At 38.3% G+C, this 22,998-nt stretch overlaps 1 protein-coding gene across 1 annotated transcript in view; it reads right to left on the bottom strand.

The window, feature by feature from the left end:
* The window catches only part of nbas (NBAS subunit of NRZ tethering complex), a 205,906-nt gene that overhangs the window by 113,044 nt on the left and 69,864 nt on the right, over positions 1-22,998 (bottom strand). The window contains exons 30-33 of the mRNA XM_065256755.2: positions 16,283-16,512; positions 11,117-11,229; positions 5,461-5,574; positions 92-205 (exon numbers count right to left, since the gene is read on the bottom strand). Of these exons, the coding sequence (XP_065112827.1) occupies positions 92-205; positions 5,461-5,574; positions 11,117-11,229; positions 16,283-16,512 (571 nt within the window). The remainder of the gene's footprint in view (positions 1-91; positions 206-5,460; positions 5,575-11,116; positions 11,230-16,282; positions 16,513-22,998) is intronic.

Genomic DNA, 22,998 nt, shown 5'->3' with positions numbered 1-22,998 from the left:
TATTGATGAAAAAGCACTTTGTTAATTCATATTAAAAGTTGATTTGACAGAAAAGTGAAGTAAGATTAAATATAAGGTAACGCTGCCGTACCTGCAGCCATCAGATCCTGGCAGTGAATATAAGAGGCCTTGAAATCTTGACAGTGCAGGGCCTGTGCTGCCAACAGAGTGAGAACTTGGCCTTTTCTTCTCGCGTCATCATCACCTGCAATAAAAATACACAACAATTACATCTGGCCATGGAAACTTTATGAGTCAGCTTGTACAGGTATAAGGTTTAGGTGCTAAAATAACAGAGTGTCTGCAAAAGGGAAGGGAATTACATTCATTTATTATTCATAAATAGTTGATGTTTTCTAAATCATGTTTACAATAAACACCAACTATATACAGTGTGTACTGTATCAATGCACATGGGCACATACGCACATGCACGCCCACACCCACACACACATTCTATAACCACCATGGTGAATTGGTGCATTACCACGGCGGTGGTAAAATACTGCCACCCTCACAGCCATAATAACATAATCACAGTTGAACGAGTGAATCAGTAGTTCGAGCCATTGAAATTATGTATAGATGCCGCATAGACTCGTGCTGTGTGAACGCTCTAAGCTGTTAACATCAGCGCTAAACAATTTGTGCTTCAAATGCACCGTGTGAAACTGAACCGGGCAGTTATGTGTCTGAAACTGCAGAATGTAGCATCTATTTACATATACATCTATGGTCCGAGCTGTGCAATTGAGTAGAGGTGGTAATTTACAACTGATTTAAAGCATGAAGAAATTACTGTGACAGTTATATATGCTATTATGATGCTTAAAGAGGAGTTTTATAAGAAAATAAAAATATCTACCACAAGGGGGCCTTCAGGCGTCAATCCTTATTGTAGATTAATTAAAATCAATCACATCAAGAACTTGTCAGTCTGTTCAAGGTGCAGTAATAAACTCCTTAACCTCTGTCAGGCTCTGATCTTTATCGTATATTAATAAAGCGGCATAAAACATCATTGTAGCTTTCAAATATTTTGAGTCAAATAGAAGAGCAAAGGTCCAGAACGTGAAGTGGGTTAGCGGTAAATTCATTGTCTCTGAGATGCTTTGTCTGATAAATTCGTGGATGGCCGCATGGATGTTGTACAAATATCACAATCACATATCAGCAGACAGCCTCTCGTGTACCTCTGATCTCTGTCCGAAATAAAAAATAGAGAAGACCATGAAGCTTGATCAAAAGAGTGATAGGGGATGTCTTTTTTCATTAAAGTGTGTGTCAAGCATCAAAGGCCAGGAAGACAATAATACTGCAGAGTGCATGCATAAGGGGTTTAAGGCAAGTGTATGCGCACATCTATCTATCTATCTATCTATCTATCTATCTATCTATCTATCTATCTATCTATCTATCTATCTATCTATCTATCTATCTATCTATCTATCTATCTATCTATCTATCTATCTATCTATCTATCTATCTTTTTCTCTATCTGCCTATCTGCCTATCTATCTATCTATCTGCCTATCTGCCTATCTGCCTATCTATCTATCTATCTGCCTATCTATCTATCTATCTATCTTTTTCTCTATCTGCCTATCTGCCTATCTATCTATCTATCTGCCTATCTATCTATCTGCCTATCTGCCTATCTATCTATCTGCCTATCTATCTGCCTATCTATCTGCCTATCTATCTATCTATCTGCCTATCTATCTGCCTATCTGCCTATCTATCTGCCTATCTATCTATCTATCTGCCTATCTATCTGCCTATCTATCTGCCTATCTATCTGCCTATCTATCTGCCTATCTATCTGCCTATCTATCTATCTATCTATCTATCTATCTATCTATCTATCTATCTATCTATCTATCTATCTATCTATCTATCTATCTATCTATCTATCTATCCATCCATCCATCCATCCATCCATCCATCCATCCATCCATCCATCCATCCATCCATCCATCCATCCATCCATCCATCCATCCATCCATCCATCCATCCATCCATCCATCGTATCTATATTTATCTATCCATCTATCGTATCCATCTGTCGTATCTATCTTATCTTTCCAGCGCACCGCAACATATCGTATCTATCTATCTATCTATCATATCTATCTGTCTATCTACAATATCTATCTATCCATCCATCCATCCATCCAACTATCTCTAATGTAAACACAGTTAACACACTGGTCCAGCTGCAATGAGACTTACACAAAAAACAGCCCTACGGGCATTAATCGAGGGTAAACCAAGGTGAATACATCAAACACCAGCACAGCAAACACAGTCACTTCACAGAGCTAATCAATTCCACTATATAAGACAGGAACGGAGCATCTGATGTCCTGCATACTGATCCACCTGACATCTACCGAAGCAACAAAAGTATGCAAATACATTCAGAGGTCTGCTATCACCCCAATTACTCCTGCAACCAACATAAAACTGATCACATCGCCTAAAAAAGGATAAGTGATACCCATGCTGGCTCACAAACTAATTGTCTGAACGAGTCTCAGATAAATGCTTAACTCATTTACACCAGGGCTATAGACTGACACAAATGTTTGCTCTTTGCGACCCGTTTTATAATGGTGCGACTGAATTGTGTTTGAGGTTGCACTCTATGTTACAAAATTACCCCACACTCTCTTTAATTATGCACTGAAGGTTTTTGGTGCCATGGGAATATCCGAACACTCCAAAAGTGGAACAAAACGGAATTATCCGTAGGGCCAGTGAATCTGATAACAGCCATACACCTTATTATGCCAGCAACCGAGATGTTACAGTGGATTTACTGTAGTAACACTGTAACTATAATGTTTTATTTATTTTTATTAGTGCTACTAAAGCCAATTATTTTATATCGCAAAATATATTGATATTGAATTATTGTCCAGGGCCTAGCTTGGCCAGAACATCCTTTAACCCCCACATTAACATTGTTTTAAATGAAACGCCTTCTTTTTTTAGATCCAATCTATTCACAGTGGAAAACAAAAAATAGTGCTATTTTCCTTACACTGTAAAAAAAAGTTGGTTCAACTTAAAAAGGTAAGTAAAATTTTGAGTTAATTTAAATAAAAAAATATTAGTTGAGATACAATTTTTACACAACTTTTAAGGCAACTAGCTAACTTACTTTTTTAAGTTGAACCAACAAATCTTTTTTATAGTGAATGTGATATTTCGTTTTACTCTGAAATGTGTCAAACTTTGTTAAAAAATGTATCGCTTTATTGCTTTTTTAACTTTAAACTGTTAAGTTGAAATTTAACCAGTACGTTTATAAAAATATTGTGCTTTTTTAATGTTAAATAGCTCTGTGTCCCTCCTATGTCGATCTCAATATATCAATGACTGCCTTTATTTTAAAATAGAATTAAGGTGAGCCTGAAAGTCTCATGTTTAATAGACAGTGACATCACATTTTTTTGTTTGTATGAAGGCGTAACACGAATTAAAGGTGAACATTAAAAGGGAGATTTCACAACTTTTTTTAAGATGTAAAATAAATCTCTACCATCTCCAGAGTACGTATATAAAGTTTTAGCTCAAAAAACCATATAGATAATTTATTATAACATGTTAAAATTGCCACTTTGTAGGTGTGAGAATTTTTTTGCTATTTTGGGTGTTTCCTCTTAAATGCACATGAGCTGATCTCTGCACTAAATGGCAGTGTTGTGGTTGGATAGTGCAGATTATGGGGCAATAGTATCCCCTTCTGACATCACAGGGGGAGCCAAATTTCAATGACCTATTTTTTCACACGCTTGCAGAGAATGATTTACCAAAACTAAGTTACTGAGTTGATATTTTTCACATTTTCTAGGTTGATAGAAACACTGGGGACCCAATTATGCTTAATACCCACTTAAACATGGAAAAAGTCAGATTTTCATGATATGTCCACTTTAATATATTTCATTTTTATCAGAGGTTTGTTTTGGTACAGACATCCATTGTGCAGGGCATTCTTGGCAGTTTTTCCCGAGGCTTTTTTAATATGAATATCGTTATCGGATTTATACCGTATAGACCGAAATTAAAAAGTGTATCATAATAAAAATGTTGGCCATATCGCCAAGCCGTCGAACTGTCCTCATCAGAGAGCAAAGCTTTTTCAGACTTTAATTAGTTTATGAAGACACATGAATTTTTTTTAAATAATGACACATACGGATAAATTGGGGACTTAAAGTGCATGTTGCAGGTTAACCACCACTGTCGATTAATGGGTACATAAATCACTCAAGATATGTGTATAATTTTTAAAATGTCTCAAAAATGGTCTTAAAGACCACTTTTTTTACGTTTTTGGTATTAACGGTTATTTTACTTTACTCGTCTTTCTATAGTCATTCTCAATGCTCTCAAGGCTGCTTTGGTAAATTCTCTCCCCAGCGTGACGTCATACAGTGCGTTGTGGGGGAAAGGAGAATCATTGCAAACCGCTGTACTTTTTCATACTTTTTCGGGTTTTGTGATACTCAACAACATAAAATACAATGGATAACAGTTTAAATGTTTATTAGTAACAAGCAAATTGCACAAATTCGTTGAAAAATTTTACCTGCAAAACGCCCTTTAAATCTGTGGTTGCCATGGTTTAACTACAAATACCACAGCTAAAGTATGCATACTATGCAAAACATGATTGTCATTTTTGTCGAGTACAAAGAAAAATCAAGGGCTCCCATGAATAATGAACCAAGCTATCAGGTTTCCTCCGGTCCGTTCTAATTAGCTTAAATTTTAGGAAAAACAGTTTGCTGACCTTGAGAAATTTTAAGAGGTGACTGTCTAAATAAATGATCAAGACACAATATGGACCGAATAAAGACCAATCTTATTTAATCTCTTTACATTATAAATTCATGCTGATTCATGGAACTAACTGCTGATTCATGAGGTCACATCCTGGTGCGCATTTTTTGGGCTGTCTGATGCAATATTAATCAAAAAGCCCTGAGCAAAGCTTCCTTCAGAGAAATGACTGCTTATTCATTCAATCCCTCACTCATGCGTATTCATTTATTTATTCACCTGTAGACAGAACAGCGCTGACTCGGCAGATAAAGATTAAATGCATGCTAGCTTAAGGATCAGCGTTGTTTAATCCATAAGAAATAGTTGCTGTTAGCATACAGTACGTTTTATTCCTGTTACAACCCTGTAACCGAACGTTTGTCTTGTGTCTAGTCACGCTGAAATGTTATGAAAATATGTATGTAATAAACAATAGGGCTGCATTGCCTAAGGACTTAAACATATTTCTTGTTGAAGCCAGGAACCGATTTTTTCTATCGTAACTGCTGTGGCAGCCTGTCTGTGACAGCATAGATGAATCTTCAGAGATTTGTTTTTTTCTGCGACAGACAAGCGTAAAAAAGAACATCAGCTTCATGTCAAGGGAAAACTTCTCTTGTTTACCTGCAACACGCAGCAGTCTGGCCAGGCTGAGCAGAAGAGTGGACTGCTTATATGCAGTAGGACACTGGGAGATGCAATCCTTGACCAATGATAGACGATCAGTCTGCAAACGCACTGTAGGGAAGTAAAAAAGACAAAATAAAGACATATCCATACAAATAAAACAGATTGGATCTCATTGGAATTGCATATCAGCACAGTACATTCTAGATGAAATGCAGTAGCCTATACAGCATGCTGTGCATGTCTGCCAAAATTTTTAGAAAAAAAAGCTACACTTCCCCAAAAAGTATATTATTCAATATTATATTAACATTTACGCATTTGGCAGAAGCTTTTATCTAGAGCAACTTACAGTGAATTACTGTAAAGGCATGTGTCCCTTGGGAGTCAAACTCATAACCATTGCGTTTCTATTGCTATGCTCTACCAATTAAGATACAAAAACGCATGTATATATCATGTATATCGTGTACCCACTTTCAATTCTAAAAAGAAAAACAGTTGGCTGACTGTTTGTCAAGCAATTACATTTTCTTTACGCTCCAACTCAGCGTTTGTTTGATCTTTTGCCAACGTTTAATGTCAAAACATGACCCCATTACTTTGAAAAGTTCATCACTGCATGCTGCTTCACATACAGTTTTCTAAATGTAGTAGGCAGTACATAGCATACATTATACTGCAGTGTGCACACCAAAATTACATTAAATATTAGTGAAAATAGATTACATACAAAGTAAATGCAAAAATGTGATTAGACACAACGATGTGAATTGGGCAGCACGACTGCCGCGAACTTCATGCAAACATTTAAACTCGAGCAAAAAATGTGCACAATCAGTGACCACGTTCGGATTTGACACGTCTGGTTTTATCAGAAAATGGAGGACAGAATTGTTTTCCTTCACGCAAGTGATCCCAAAAACAAGTAATCTTGGGAAAAATCTAAGACGAGTACCGTGATGTTTCGCTTTTGGTGTGCACACACCATTAGTCTCCCATACAGAACATAGCAAACGTCTCAGCATGATCAGTTTCCTTTCTTTACATTAACGTAAGAAGCAACAACACTGGGACTTTTAGCGCCATCTAGCAGTGAGACTGTGAATTGCAACTAACGTCTCAGTCCACAGCTCGCCCCTCGTTTTTAAAACGCATATGGTAGCTGTCACAGGACAAACATGTCATCGTCAATGTAGTAACAAAATGCGCTCTGTGACCATTTACGTCATTCCAGTTGCCTGCCGCCATCTTGAGTACCTATAGAGTACCAGTAGGCTACTGACAAGCATTGTCTAGCTTGCTACAATTTACGGATTTCTTATCTTTTACTCTCAATGATTCTTACGGATACGGGAAATGGCTACGAAAGAAATTTCGCACCTCGACCGTCAAGAAACGAAACGCTACTTAAAAAAACAGACTTTGGCTGTTATGGTGTCCGCTCGCCATCTTTGCCAGACATAAAGAATCGATTTCCGAATGCCAATGAATGAATCTCATATGAGGCTCCTTTTTCAACTAGAAGGTCAATATTGTTTTTCACTTGTGACAAAACAACGAATAGTCCGTGCATTTAAGTAGGAGCTATCCATCTTTACTCTCTTCCCTCCTTACATCGCATTCGGAGATTGATACATCTTGCCTGGCAAGATGGCGGCGAGCGGACACCAAAACAACTAAAGTCAGTTGTTCAAAACCTTCTTTTTAGTAAACTCTGTGTACACAAGCAATGTTCTCAATGCTCGTGTTCACGTGTAGAGACACAGATGATACTTCGAGCAAAGTATCATGTTGTGTCGAGCCTTCTTGGTGTTGTAAAATAGCGATTTTGATGCTAAAAAAATATTGAAGGCATAGCTTCTAGTTCTTTTGCGACCACTTCAGGCACTCAAAATGGCGGAAGACAAGTTTGAGATGTGAGTGACATCAGCTGATATTCATGAATAGAACAGTTTGTCTGTTTAGGGCTACTGTAAAAACTTGACAGCAAAATGTATGGAAACCCACAGTGTATGTGGATAAAATGGCTCATTTTAAAGGTAATAAAAACATTAGAGTTCGTTCTGATAATATAGTTGTGTATATTATTTTGTATTTCTGTCAAAGAATCCTTCTAAAAGTGCCACATTGCACCTCTAATTCCATACTGTACATCTATGCATTCAAGATTTCTTTTAGTATGTCAGTATACGTATCGAACCCATGACCTGTTAATGCTCAACCAACTGAACTACAGGAACGCTTCCAGAAAACGATTTGTGATGCGTAATAATTGGATGGACATGAAGCATGTCTCATCTGTCTGAACGAGCACAGTTTAAAATATTGAGCTGGATGAGGTCTGTGCTAGAGGTCACGCTGGTCTGGGGCAGGCAGGGGGCTGCGACTTACAGGCCTGCGGGGGGAAACAGCTCCATCTTCTGCAGAGACACCATAGGGGCAGCACCTGAACCACATACAGACCAGCCAGCCATCAGCCACACTTGCCAAAGCCATTAACCTGCTTCCAGTAACATTCACCGCTTTGTGTGTGTGGCACTAAATGGTTCATATAGTATATCCTTGAACATGAAAATCATTGATTGAAGTTTAGCTTTTCTTCCTTTATCTTTTACTCTTTAACTAATAAAGATGGTAGAGATGTAAATTGATAGAAACGAGAGGGTAGGAAATGCGCAGATAAATTAAGCAGAGAAGAGTTGAAGTCGGGCTTTGACACAAGCCACAGCTCCCTGCTGGCTGACAGCTGCGTGTGTAGCTTTGCCTGCTGGGAAAAAGACACGGGCGCACGGACAGCCGCAGGGTCACTCGGGTTAGGAAAGGCGAAAAAGCTCACGGTGAGTTTTCCACTTGATGTATTTAGACTTCTTTTATAAGTTTAGGAGAGAAAGTTAAGCTTCAGGCTTTGCCTTGACTGGATAAAGCGCTTCTACTCACTTCACTAAAAAGGGCAATGAGAGCAAAACGCTGGCAAAAAATCTACTCTTCACATGAATATGACTACTTTTACTCTACTTTTTACTTCTGTTTTATTATTAAAAGACACAAGGAATTTGTCTCCACCTGTTCAGTACATAAACATTTATACTGGATGCTGCAAGATTCATCACTTTAGATCAAAGCTTCGAACCGGTTCACGGAACGAAAACCAAAATTTTTTGATGTTTTGCAAGGAACAGAAAGAAACCAGAAACTTAATAAAAATATATGTTCCGGAACAGAATCATTTATGTAAAATAATGGGAACCAGTTAATACCTTTATTTTTTCGTTCTTTGACAAGATTTCTGTGCAATATGACTCATCTGAGAAATGAGAAGCTTGCCACCAGCAAGTAGCCTACTCAAGCCCAAGTCTCTAATGCTCAATCATAACAGGTTAATATTGTAGGCTACCAAGTATCTCAAGATGTTTGTTTTTTATAACACTAATTAGTGGTGTAACGGATTGCAGTTGATCCGTGATCCGTACAGCTCACGACCCATGGTTCGGCTCGCATGCAATTCGCGGATTAATACACTAATTTAAATAGGGTAAAAGTTAATCATTTGAATGTGTTTCAAAGGCTTGCAAATGTTAACATTTAAGTAATTTTAAACAATTTAACCACAAAAAGGCGCTAAAGTGAGCACTTTTCTGTACGCACAAACGCACATGCGGTTGAATGTGTCCGGTCTAACTCCAATCAAACGGGATTATCCATATGCCCTATGCCAAAGATCAGAACTCTTGATGTATAAACTTAAGGGAGGTGTGCTTCTGTGTCCCATACTGTAGTCCATTAAAATACATTTGGCGAATAAAGCACTGAAAAACAACGTAATTTTCAATTTATGTGGAGCGACTGTTTATGCTGCATCTTCTTCCCGAAGTGCCGTTTGGAATTCGTCCTCCGTCTGTGTGTGTGCGCGCGTGTTTAAGTGCACTCAAAAGTGCATACACGGAGAGACATGTTTCAAAAAGCAAGCAAACAATCTTTCTGTTCTTGACAGGACAGATACATACAAACAAAATGATCTTGAAATACCACAGTATTCTTTTTCTAATAAAAACATGTGTTGTTTGCCAATAAACGACATGGCAGAAATTGTCCTCGTCTTAATTCATGTATAATGCTAAAACATATGTAGGCTGTCAGAATTACAGTTATGCCGCTTACATAATTTAGCCTTTTTTAATGTTTGATGACAAGATAGAGACTTAAGGAAATTATGTAGACTAATAATTTAAGTTTAATGTCCTAATGATCAGCCTACTTATTTGTATGTCCCACAGCTGACATGGAACGTTATTAACCGGATCGGGAACTTAATTTTTTTGTTCTAACCGGTTCAGGAATGTCAATTTTAGGGTTGAAACGAAAACGTTAAAATACAGTTTCTTTTCGGAATGCACCAATAGAGAAAAATCTGGTTCAAAGCCCTGCTTTAGATTACAAATAACTTTGTGTTTTAAGTACTAACCAAGCCACTAACTTTTGCAATCTCTGTACTGTAACTGGGAGATTACTGATAATAACAGGATATCCAGGATGTGTAGTCTAAAAGCAACTAGACGGGGTTTAAACAACTAAGACTTTTTTCATTTTTTCTTTTTTTAAGTCAAACATAATTTGACATGGGTGCCTGCAATTCATTCACTGGCTGCTATAGGCTGGCTCCTAAAGGGAGTCAATTTCCATAAACCCCCATGTTAAAATGCCCATCTTTAGAGCAGAGAAAATATGTTTACAGCCTGGAACAAAAATTGTCTTTGGTCTGTATAGCTAATTTTGCCCTTCATGCACTGCAAAAAAAATGATTTTCAAGAAAAAAAATTCTTAGTATTTTTGTCTTGTTTTCAGTAAAAATATCTAAAAATTCTTAAATTAAGATGCTTTTTCTTGATGAGCAAAACAACCCAAGAAAATAAGTGTCGTTTTTAGACCAAAAATATTACATTTAAGTGATTTTGTGCATAAAACAAGCAAAAAATCTGCCAATGGGGTAAGCAAAAAATCTTAATTTTTTTTCTTAAACACTAAATTCAAGAAAAATTTGTGACTGGGGTGCATTTTTTTGTTACCCATCCATTTAAATTATATTAAGCCTTAAAGTTCTGCATTATTAAGGGGGTGGCAACTTTAAGGCCAAAGTTGACATTTGAAATCACCTTGACAAACACGCCCCTACCCCAATTGAATCCTCATCTTCTTTTATAGACCCTCCCACACATGCGTAACCCAGGCAACAATGTCGGTTAGTAGACACGCCCCTTACTGCTGATTGGCAACAAGTGTGTTTTGGTTGTTGGCCCGACTCACTTTTCCGAAGTGTTTATTAAAAATCATGCACCCTGCCTTGAAGTGACGGTTGAACAGCCACTGCTGTCACTAGAGTCGAGCCAGGCGGGCATGATTTCAGCAACCAGATCAGCGCTGGCTGGCAACTTTTTTTAAAACATTGGAGGAAAGAGTTAAAGACATCAAGGTTATTTTTTCACTAAATGGAATCCCAAACAACAATGCAGCCACAAATACAAAGACAAACAGGTGCATCAGGGACTTCCCACTGCTCGATTTGGTAATTTATCCATCCTGAGCACCAATCTACTAAAGGAAATGAAAAGAGAATACATTTTCAAACAGGAGTAATGGTTTAGTGTTGACTTACCCTGTAAGGGCAGAACCTTCACGTTGAATTCCTCCAGCTTAGAGAGGGCGCTAATGAGATCCAATTCCTCCTGGATGAGAGGAGGACGATCCGTGATCAACAGCAGACATGACCTGACCGTGGACACACAACAATTATTACGTTAAATATTGAAATTGGATTTCATTTAAAGTTGAGAGTTAAACTATTAATCCTAGTTTAAGAGTGAACAGATAACCAACCAGCCTGACACATGTTTGCCTCAACAATGGTGAACGGGGTAGTGAACAGCACACCTATCTGAAAGTAGAACTGCATTTGAGGACACTAGTGGCACAGAAACTACGCACATTTTCAAAAGAAACAAACTGAAACCTGAGGAAAGAAGTCGTCATTTCTTTAAAATGAGATTTGATTCTTTATAATTCTTCATTACAAACATAACACAGCTTTCATTCTGTTATCAGAGCCTTGCAGAGGTCTGTGGCAGCACCACATCTGTGGCACTATAAACATGCTTCATAGGAGAACAGGGACAGACCAAAAAGCAAATAAACCACTGATCCCAGGCCAGCTCCGCTGTCAGTTTCCAGTTTAGACAGCTGGACATACTGCAAAAAAGCTAGCCGTGCACTTTTGAGCCAAGCCGGCATATACAGAGAAAGCCACAAATAATAATTCACTTTAAAAGCTTAATAAGCTGAAAAACAACAACAAATGCAGCAATATTAAAGTAGTTTTACACAGAACTGTAGTTATTTTCCATGACACTGAAATCGGACCCAGAAGACGCGTTTCCAACTCTGCTTTGCATGAGATTTACCGGGTGTCACGCAACTACAGGCCAATATTAAAAATATGCTAGCTTTCAAACAGCTCGAAGAGCTTACACTGCAGTTTCTTGGGCAATACGGTGCAAAACAGATTAATCAGAGTGCCGTGGTTTAATGCTTCAAGTTGCCAAAAGGTTGCATTTTCAAACTTTGAGTACCGTAACATTAAGTCAGGCACTTATTGTAACCCCAGGCTGCTTCAAGTGCGCTGTCCACAGGCACAATGGAACAGGCATAATGTAAGTCGCTTTGATTAAAAGTGTTTGCCAAATGACTGCATACTTATTAATCAAACAGTAGTTATGAACGTCTTCGTGTCCCCCAGGGCAAAATAAAGATATTAATAAGCAACTTGCATAGTTTTTAAATATCAGTCTTTGCCTAGTTTCTGAATTAAAGTACAGTGAAAAGTACCATACTGCTTCAGAAAAAACTGTAAATGAAAGTCAATGGCAAATAGCAACAGAAGACGTGGGAACGCTACACACAGGTGTCCCAGCAGAGTAGCCACAGGTGTACTTTTATCACAGATGTTCTAATAAGTTTTATTCCTAAAAATATTACTTCTACTGAGTGTTCATTTCTAAAAACTATACCATTTATTTACATTTATTCATTTAGCAGGCACTTTAATACAAAAGGCCTTTGTTCATCATCGATTAACTGAAAGATCTAAAACATTTTCTAAAATAACTGAAAAATTGTTCATCTGAAAATGATGGACATGTGCATCTCGGACAGCTTGGGGGTGAGTAAATCATGGGTTTAATTTCCTTTTGGCTGAACTATCCCTTTAAAGTGAAATTACAGAACCTAAACATAAGGGCCTGACAAATGTCTTATAGATAGTAAAACTGCTTTGAAATGAATGCTTTTTATTAGTTTGATTGTTATTTTAGTAAGTCATGCAATGACTTTCGTACTTTTCATAAAAAGTGTAAATCTAAAGAGTTTTTGGAGATGAATACAGTAAACAGGAAAAGTTCAGTGCTCTGTAACAAATACTGCAAAAGTTAAAGGATAATTCCTGTATTTAACACTTTGAGTCTCATTTCTGGTATGTTTTGGATGAACTACAGTGATGGACAATGACATTTTGACAATGGGTCGTGTCTTGACTTTTTGACTCGTTTAGAAGCGTCTCTTGACTGCTTCAGAATGGTAGTCAATGACCATGCACAAACATGTCATTAAAACAACACTTAACGTTCATTTTCAAAACTGAGTGGTTTGTGGTGTTCGTTGATGATTAAAAACAAGTTGTGTAGCGAAATACAGTTTTTGACAAGTTTTATTTGGCATTTTGTAAACTTCCATTGACTTCTCTTGAAAGAGTCATTGCTCGCCTATATATCACTCCGCCGCTGGAAACGGAAAAGGGGTCTGTTTACATGTGGTTGTAGTTTTTTCGCTCGGTTTCTCTCAGAATAAATTTTTCCCATATTTGATGGCTCAGTGACCATCCTTAGGTTTGAAGTTGAGCTCAATTGTGACTGTCAATACACTAGACACAGAGCGTACCTGTATGGCAAAGTGGATGTCGCCATCAAGTGGTCGGGAGTGTGCTAACGCTTCAGACTCAAATATAGAACGGAAGTATATACGCGGTTGTGAGGTATCTGAAAAAATAGTTCCACTATAGCAAATAACACGGATTGAAATCATACATTGCGCCAATATATTTGTTTTTAATCATCAACGAACACCACAAACCACTCAGTTTTGAAAATGAACGTTAAGTGTTGTTTAATGACATGTTTGTGCATGGTCATTGACTTCCATTCTGAAGCAGTCAAGAGACGCTTCTAAACGAGTCAAAAAGTCAAGACTCGACCCATTGTCAAAATTTCAGTGTCCATCACTGTAGTTCATCCAAAACAAACCAGAAATGAGACTCAAAGTGTTAAATACCGGAATTATCCTTAAGGTCTTTATGAGCTGTAAACATTGAGCATTTAAACTCGGGATACGATGATCATCATTAGATCTGTAAGAGCAGAAAATAAGAGCAAAAACTATGAGGAAACCAATGCACATTTCATGGCCCAAAACAGAGTCAAGAGCTTTTGAGAAACCTCACCACATCACAAGCCCACCAGATTTATGAAGCTTAGACAGATGAACACACCTCACGTTTTTTATTAACCTCAAAATTACACTACATTCCGCGAAGCAGTTTAAAAAACACTTTCACCAGCATGTCAAAAAAAAAAAACAGTTTCATGCGGTTTCCAAGACAACTGCTTTAATAATAAAAAATACGATGAAGCACCAGCTATCTTCAAAATCCCCCTAAAACATCAAAAACAGCTTCTAAAGCCCCCTGCCTCCTGTGGTCTTTGTGAGGCAGGCCTCTGATTACCTTCAATAAGCTAATGATTATGAGCATTTTGGGGGGATTTGTTCTGGAGACAGAAAATATCCATATGTGACCATGACTCACTCTCTCATGCACACAGGACACTTGGTATTACGGCCAATACACAGAGCTTTGCCTTGACATTTGACAAAATATCCATTTAGAATTGGAATCAGTGCAGAATTTTTTTCTTACAGCTCAGAAATAAGATTTATATATTTCCTAAAGTTTTTTTTTAATGTGGTTTGTGAAAAAAATGAGTTATAGCTTTATTTTTCCTAAATAATTTATTTAGTTGCAGACACACATACTGTACAGACACTAGCAGTAATAACCTATTTTAGTGGGAATATTAGACAAAACAGGCATACTGGGACAGTTTAACAGCAGACTATTTTACTGATCCAGGGCATCTGGATCATTCAGTCTGTTCATAAAAACGTATTTTGCATTGCACAAAAGTTTGAGAATACACAACAGATGTTTACTTTCTAAATCTCTTTACACAGTTGGCAAGTCATTGCTGAAAACTTAACACAGTTAAAAAAACATAATATAAAGGAAGAACTGGAACATGGACCTAACCTCATGGGCAAGAGCTAAACTAATGCTTAAACTTTATGCAACAAAACAGTCACTCACTACACTGCCAGTTTCTCTTACCCAGAATCCCTCACCGACACTTTCACTCTCCATTTTGTTTTCCGTCGTTCACAGCTTCTCTTAGCATGGCAAGAAAGCTCTATAATTTAAACATTAGCCTCATAATTACTGTCCATCCAACTTTCCTGTCTGTCTGCCTCTGGCAAGTGTGCATGAGAGAGCGACAGTGATGTGAGAAGCGTGTGAACGCATACGCAGCACCGGCCCCTCCGACTCGCAACCCCTGAACAGACGACGGCCTAATTACTGACCCACTTTACAGCACAGCCCATTGCCCAAGGGCACCAGTCTGTCACCCCTACAGCCTCGGCCCAACAGTACAAAAATAGACAAAGACAGCAGAGACTAAAAACACATTAACCCAAAGCTTGGGGGTGGAAGTGAGAAGTGATGTCCGCCCGTCTTGTCTCTGATGAAGTCGATCTCTCATTACGGTGGCTAATTACGATAATAATAACAGGCATCGTTTGGGGCCAAGATCATAAGAGATAAGAGTGACCTCGGATGATTGGAATGCTGTATTGTTTGGTCTTTTATCATAAATTCGATCAGGCTCTGCATTAGGGCCACTTAATATATTGAAATATTGGCATATCCATATCATAATTATTTTAAAGGGACATTACATTTTTTTTTAATATTGAATATATTCCAGCTCCCCTAGAGTTAAACATTTGATTCTTACCGTTTTGGAATCCATTCAGCTGGATTTTAGCATAGCTTAGCACATTCCATTATTGTTATGGTTATTTTTTGCGCGATGCTGATGGTCTAATCAGATTCAATGGCTTGTGCTAAGCTATGCTAAAAATGCTAGTGCCAGACCAGGAGATCAGCTGAATGGATTTCAAAACGGTAAAAATCAAATGTTTAACTCTAGGGGAGCTGGAAAATGAGCATATTTAAAAAAAAAAATAAGTGGAATGTCCCTTTAATACTTCACCAATTTATGTATAGTAAAACTTTTAGTTGAACAGGAAGCTATGATCGACTTCCGTATTGTGACATATTTCTGAAGCAGAATATTATGAGAAAAATAGTGGGCGTGGCTTGTGTTGTCCACTGATTGGATATAGAAAAGTAGGTCCTTTATTCAGAAATGGAACTCCCAGCAGACTGTTGAAGGGGGCGGGATGGGATGTGAAAAATAATGTGTTTTTTCAACCATAAACAACAATTGTATTATACCAAATACACAACATCACGCTGTTTTAAGCAGCATAATAGGTTCTCTTTAATAATAAATATGCTGAACACTTCATGTTTTCTGGTTCAGGCATGTTGATTTGGTTCTATCTGCAAAAACAAACCAGAGAAACATGGACATCATACCGTGCCAGGGTCATGCAGGGGTCACAGAGAGTGGCCGAAGAGTTGAAATATTCACGAGCCGCAGCCAGAACCAGCTCCACGCTGCGGTTATAAGCCACGCGGCCGTGGGCTTTCCCACGAAAGGCAACGCTCACCGGAGTGTCCTCTGACACGGCGCTGCAGTGCATGAGCTGACCAGCCAGACGAATGTTCTCCTCGTGCCCCGAACATAACAAACTCTCCACAAAAACCTGGGTGCGAAAGAGAAAGAAAACAGAGAGATATTAGTATTGTGTAGCGCTGAACCACAGGGACACGGTGTCCAGGTGTGGCAATTAATCTCACGTCTTTAGTCAATTGCAAGGGAGACAAAATCACTACAGGAGAAATATCAAAAACAGCTCTGTCAATGACAGCACGCTCTCATGAGCATCCCCGTGAAACAGCTGTGGTGTTCTGGGTAATTTCAATGCCTTCAGGTACATATTTATGCAAAGAAAGATATCAATGTTGTGCCGTTAGGTGTGTAAAACTGCAACTGTTTAAAGTTCCTGATTAAAATATCATTTAAACCAAATGAGAAAAAGATTTAGCTTTTTTAAAGCTCCCATAACACACGCTGTTTCTGCATATCTCATATTAATCTTGAGTATTTATAGAGTAGTATTACATCCTTCATATCTCCAGAGAGTCTTTAGATTTATAAGATTAATAAAAGACAGATCAGCCCTAGCGATTGTTTCCAGAAACCCACGAAAGCATTCGGGAGGAGGAGTCACAAGCTGCTTTTAAATGTAGCTTAAATGTTTAAATGTAGCTTAAATAAATTGATTGCAACCACCTACCTTAAAAAATTTGATTAAATTGAATTAATAATTATTTTCAGTGTACCACCTGCAACTCATGATCCGGTTGGGACTTTTAAATGAAATCCAGGGTTAAAAAAAACACATGCAAAACTCTGTTGCTACCCCGAAAAACAAACTATATATATTGTTTCCTTAAGGCTGGCTTTAATGGGATAGTTCGGCCAAAAATGATATTAAACCCATGATTTACTCACCCCCAAGCTGTCCGAGATGCATATGTCCATCGCTTTTCGGACAAACACATTTTCAGATATTTTAGAAAATGTTTTAGATCTTTCAGTTAATTAAATGTGAAGTTACGAGGTCCACGTCCTTCAAGTCCAAAAAATGTGCATCCATCCTTCACAAGAGAAGTCTAAACAGCTCCAGGATGATAATCAAAGGCCTTCTGAGGGTAACCTGTGCGGTGTTGTTGTAGAAATATCCATATTTAAAACTTTATAAACTAAAATAACTACCTTCCGGTAGCGCCGCCATCTTAGACTCCTCCGTATTCAGGAGAGAGTATTAGCGTAGTGTACGCACTTTTCTTAGTGACGTGTGACAAATTCGGAGGGCGGGGGCACAGAGCAGCAGCAGAGTAGCCTCCGTAAGCTGCGTAAAGCTCTGATCTTGAATGCGGATGCGACTAAGATGGTGGCGCTACTGGAAGGTAGGTATTTTCGTTTATAAAGTTTTAAATATGGATATTTCTACAACAACACCGATTAACCTCAGAAAACCATCGTTTATCATCCTGGAGCCATTTGGATTTTTTGGACTTGAAGGACGTGGACCCCGTAACTTCACTTTTAATTAACTGAAAGATCTAAAACATTTTCTAAAATATCTTAAAATGTGTTTGTCCGGAAAACGTTGGACATATGCATCTCGGACAGCTTGGGTGAGTAAATCATGGGTTAAATATATTTTTTGGCCGAACTATCCCTTAATCTCCTTACATCTGAAAACACACTTCTTCATTTGTGCCATTGCTGAGTCTTGATATAAAACAAAGATGTCGCGAGAAGTGATGCCTGTGACTTCTAGCGTCCTCGGTTAAGGCTCTTCCACTGATTGACATGTGGGCCTGCTTTTCCGGGGGAAGTGCCCATAAAATAAATGATACGTAAGGTTTACCCATGCTACGTAAGATGTTCAAATGTTCGAATAAAACTTTATGAAACTTGTATGAACCCTGGCGAAGTGCATTCGGCACAGAAATACTCCGTCACATCTCCACCTACTTTTTTTCACACTTTGCCTAGCATGAGGAAACCAACTCTTAAATGCCACAGTTTTTTTTATATATTCAGAAGAACACTTCGACCTCAGCGCAGTAACATCAGCACTCCTGATTACTCCCCCTTCTGCTAAAACTTCCGTCAATATAACTGCGCCGAGGTCGAAGTGCTGCAAACTAAGTGCTCTTCCGCCATACAATATAGTTCTCATTTTTTATCCACTTCAAAATTTGCCACATTTTATTTTGTGCCACCATACTTACTCGTGTAACTACTCATGTAACAGTCTTTAAATAGGGAAACATGGAAGTATTTGGTGGCTTCTAAATTCATCCCTGTTTGGATCCTAAGGAATGAATGAGGCTAGGCTAAATGCTAACACATTCACGATGCGGCGTACAAAGATTAAGGGCACGCATTGAAAAAAGATAGGGATGTATTAATTCGTCTAAGTTGAGGTAAGAACACAGTAAAATATTGAAAAATGGGGGTGTTTTCCTTTAAACAATGTTAAGAAGTCAGAATGTATGAAATAACCCCCCCCCCCCTTAGAAAATGTGCAAGATGCTTTGATGCTAAGGTGTTTATCAGCACATTTGTATGTGCTTACTAAGGTTTATAAAGTGGTTACTTGATATTGGCATGCTGCAGGTGGTTGCCAAGGGGCTCTACATGGTTGTTAGGTGGTTGCCTAATGGATCAAGTCATAATAACCCACTTTTCAAATCAAACAATGGTCTTCACATTACAGTCTGCTGCAAAGTTCTTAACAATGTAAGCCGCCAATCGACCTATGACAGGTAACGAGGAAGATTATATACTACAGTAAGCAAATTGCACATTATGATTTTTTATAAACAAGACATGCATACTTCAGACATGAATTTGTGCTGCTACATGAAAATTATGGCAGTTGTACGAGCTGTCACCCAGCGGGAACTCAATTGAGACTTTCTGTTGGCTTCCACAACGACGACATGACTGAACGTTTAAGTCAACTACATTTAAGTCAACGTGAAACCCAACATCACAGTTTCAAAACTTAAATCTGCATTTCATGCCAATCAAAATGATACTCGCCAAAAGGACTCAAGTCACCACCCAAAACTCTCTCAGTTTTATGGTAATTTAAAAATAAATCTTCTGAATAAATCCGGATCTGATGCTAAAATGTAACGAACACGCATAACAGGATTTTTGCTGAACATCACATGAACAAACTGGAAAACAGGTGTCATCGCTTCTGCTTGTCGAGAAAGTGTGTATAGATATTCAGCTGACCTAGTTATTTTAGCTGTGGCATTTTATTTAATTGTAGCATCCAAATGTATCGGACATCGGTTTGGTAGCTTCTTTGAAGGCATCTTAAGTTAAACATCCCAATTTGATGAAGCACACGCAAAAGACCTGAACCGGAAGTTTGTTCCACAAAACTCCTATTAGAGAGGGTAAATGTTTATCTGTGTGAGTTGCTAAACCTGAGTTATATTAACCGGAGACCTTGGAGTTTCACATGGTCTTTCCAAACATAATCTCCAACTGCTTTACTCCGTCTGCTCCACAGAACCCAATATCTACATTGCACATTACACCTATAACACGGTTAACTCCCAACACCTTGCAAATGAAATATCCGCCTCTGCTCGGTCTGCCAGCAAATGAGCCATTCTTAATGCACAGCCCACAGAGGTAAAGCAGAGTTTACAGCTGGATGCTGAGGTTTCTGTAAGTTCATTAGCTGCTTAGCGATTCTGCTGTACACCATCAAATAGACCCAGAAAGAAAAGGAAAATGGTGAGAATGGCAATTCCATCTAAGTTCTTTCATTTTCCTCGCAGAACTTTCAATTTTCTGTTTGTCTGGGATGTCTTTTGGCGGCGTGAAAAAATATAGTGCAGGGGCCGTTACTGACAGGAACAGAGTAAGAGCGATTCGAAAAAGTAAAAGATGATGGATAATTCTCCTTTGTTGTTTTTTTCAGTAGTCAGAGGGTGAGTGGTGGGGAGATGAACTTCAGAGAGCGAGCTCTGCTCAGCTCTTCTGGTTTTGATTGTGATGAAGAAATCGATAATGATGAGAACGCAGCCTAGTTAGAGAATAGCGCTAAATTACAGAGCATCAGCCAGAAAAAACCCGCCACGGATTAATGCTTCGTCTGAAACTTTCATTCACACTTGAATACAGATGTACAGACATACAGTAACAAGGATGAAAACCAGGATGACCTACAAAAGAAGGTAATGAAAATTGCCCCTAAATGCTGCAGTAAAATACAGTAGTTAGTACGTCCTGACTCCATTAAACAGTATGCTAGACCAGACCGAACTACATGACTCTGACTACATGACTATGCGGTAAAACAGTAAAGCATATCGTATTGTACTACATGACTCTGTACTACACTAAATAGTTTACAGTATACTATACTAACTAGTGTACATGTATAGTATGACATAATTTGGTATAGTACACTACTTTACTACATGACTCTCTGATATGCTAACTAGTGAATTTGTAGTGTAGGAAAGTATAGTACTACATGACTTACATGTAATATGCTACCTAATTAATAGCATAGCTTTATTATATAACTAGTTTGTAGTGTAGTGTAGCAAAGTTTAGAGAAGCATTGTACAGCATAGTATAGTATAGTGCAGCACAGTACAGTTCAGTACAGTACAGTATCAGAAAGTATAGTATAGTACGAATTGACTATGCAATATGTATTAACTCATTCCCTACCAGCCTTTTTTTTTATTTGCCCGGCACAAATTCCTTCCAGGAAATTTTCTTCGATAAATATATAAACATACAAATATATAAAATGAAAGAACAGACCCTCTGCTTTCAAATAAACAGACAAATAAAATGAGAAAAACAAACATTTCATCCTATCTTTATTTGTTCTCTTTTGATAACCTCTCAAATATGGGTAGGTTTAAAAAAAAAAAAAATACAAAATTTAGAGCAAAAAGCTTAAATAATTGCATTTTTGTAAAGGAATTTTGTTAGAGATCAGATTCAGGGGTCCGTTTCCCAAAAGCATCATTAGCCAACTACTGACGTAAGTTATGTTGTTACTGACGAAGGTCAAGAATTTGGGGGTTCCCGAAACCATAGTTCAAACGAACATTTGCAAGCTGCATCGCAAACTTGTGTGGTTTGAACGACAGCTCTTCACCTGTTAGTCTAGTAGCCAACTAGGTGAACCCGGAAATGTTGAGTACACCAAAGTTTTATTGCAGAAATGTGAAGTATGGGTCCCCAGCATACAGAAACTGCCGGATGCTAATTTGCATATGTTGAGCAATTTGCATAATTTGCATAATTAGCAATATTAGCTTAATCGTCCATTTTGACCACATATTTTGCACTAAATGGCCAATTTCTACAATATGTGAGTGGTTTTAGAGGTTTTAGATGATGCTGATTTCATTTCTGGCATTTTCAGATTTTAAAGAGCTAATTTTATTACAAATTTTGATTTATTTATTCAAATTTTTATTACTTTCAGTCATAATTTTAGGTTATTTTATGGTAAATACTAGCCTGGTTAGCCAGACCTACATCAAGATGTAAGGTCTGGCAACTCTTCACACAAACGGCTCAATGCAAGGGGCGGGATATAAGGTTGTCCCTCAAAATGCCTCTGCACGCAATAGGATAGCGCTATGACCAATCAGAGCAACGAAGAAGGTGACGTAGTTACCGTAACCAGTCGGCAAAACTCCAAACACATCTTTCTTGCTTAAAAAGGACTTCAGTAGGGTTATTTGCTCTTCTCTCAAAGAAAAACATAAGTCTAAGTCCTCCAGAGTCGCGGCCAAAGCCGCTTCAAAAGAAAGCTGTTCGCCAGCAGCAGCAGCCATTCTTTGTTTTCAAGTAGGAACCGTTGCAGCTCTGTCGTCATCATGTTAAGCCCGCCCCACAGACGCTACACACGATGTGATTGGCCTGACCAAATTTTGGTTTTTGGAGCTGTTAAGTGTATTGTGAGTGCCTAGACTAAACCCTGGCAGCAAATATATTTTGCAGCCGCTAGGGTGCGTCTAGATTTCTAGGCTAGGTAAATACAATAATCTAACATTTCAGAATCATGAGTGCACTTATAAATGTTGATTCATTGTTTACAGGGTATAGTGAGGCTGAATCCCCTCCTGACACTTTTGAAGATTCAAAATAGCTTTTTGGATAAACAATTAATCTTTGTTAGGCTGAATGTTATGCATTTCTGGATGAAAAAGCAATGCGGGTATTTGACATAACTTGGATCCTGGAACTGTATGATACATAGTAATCGGGTAAACTGAAACTTCGCCAGACGCAAGAGTTAAAACTGAGTCTGGGCAACCCGGGTCAGCTCGCCAAACGCAAGGCTAACCAAGAGGGCTTCACCTCTGCACCAAGGCAAACATGTAAATATGCCATACAAGACAGGCCCCGCAAGTCACTAGGGCCATTCCAGAATGGCAGATGTGCTTTCCAGGTTGGTCCGCAAGTCGCAAAATCAAATGAGGACCCAGTTAAAACTCCGCCAAACGGAAGAGTTAAAACTGAGTCTGGGCAACCCGGGTCAGCCCGCCAGACGGAAGGCTAACCAAGAGGGCCTTACCTCCGCACCACACAAAGCACACACTGGCTAACA

This window comes from Paramisgurnus dabryanus, chromosome 12 (genome assembly GCF_030506205.2).
Source record: "Paramisgurnus dabryanus chromosome 12, PD_genome_1.1, whole genome shotgun sequence".
Classification (NCBI taxonomy): Eukaryota; Metazoa; Chordata; class Actinopteri; order Cypriniformes; family Cobitidae; genus Paramisgurnus; species Paramisgurnus dabryanus.
Note: the sequence above shows the minus strand (reverse complement) of the source record. Positions and strands in the feature narration are given on the sequence as shown.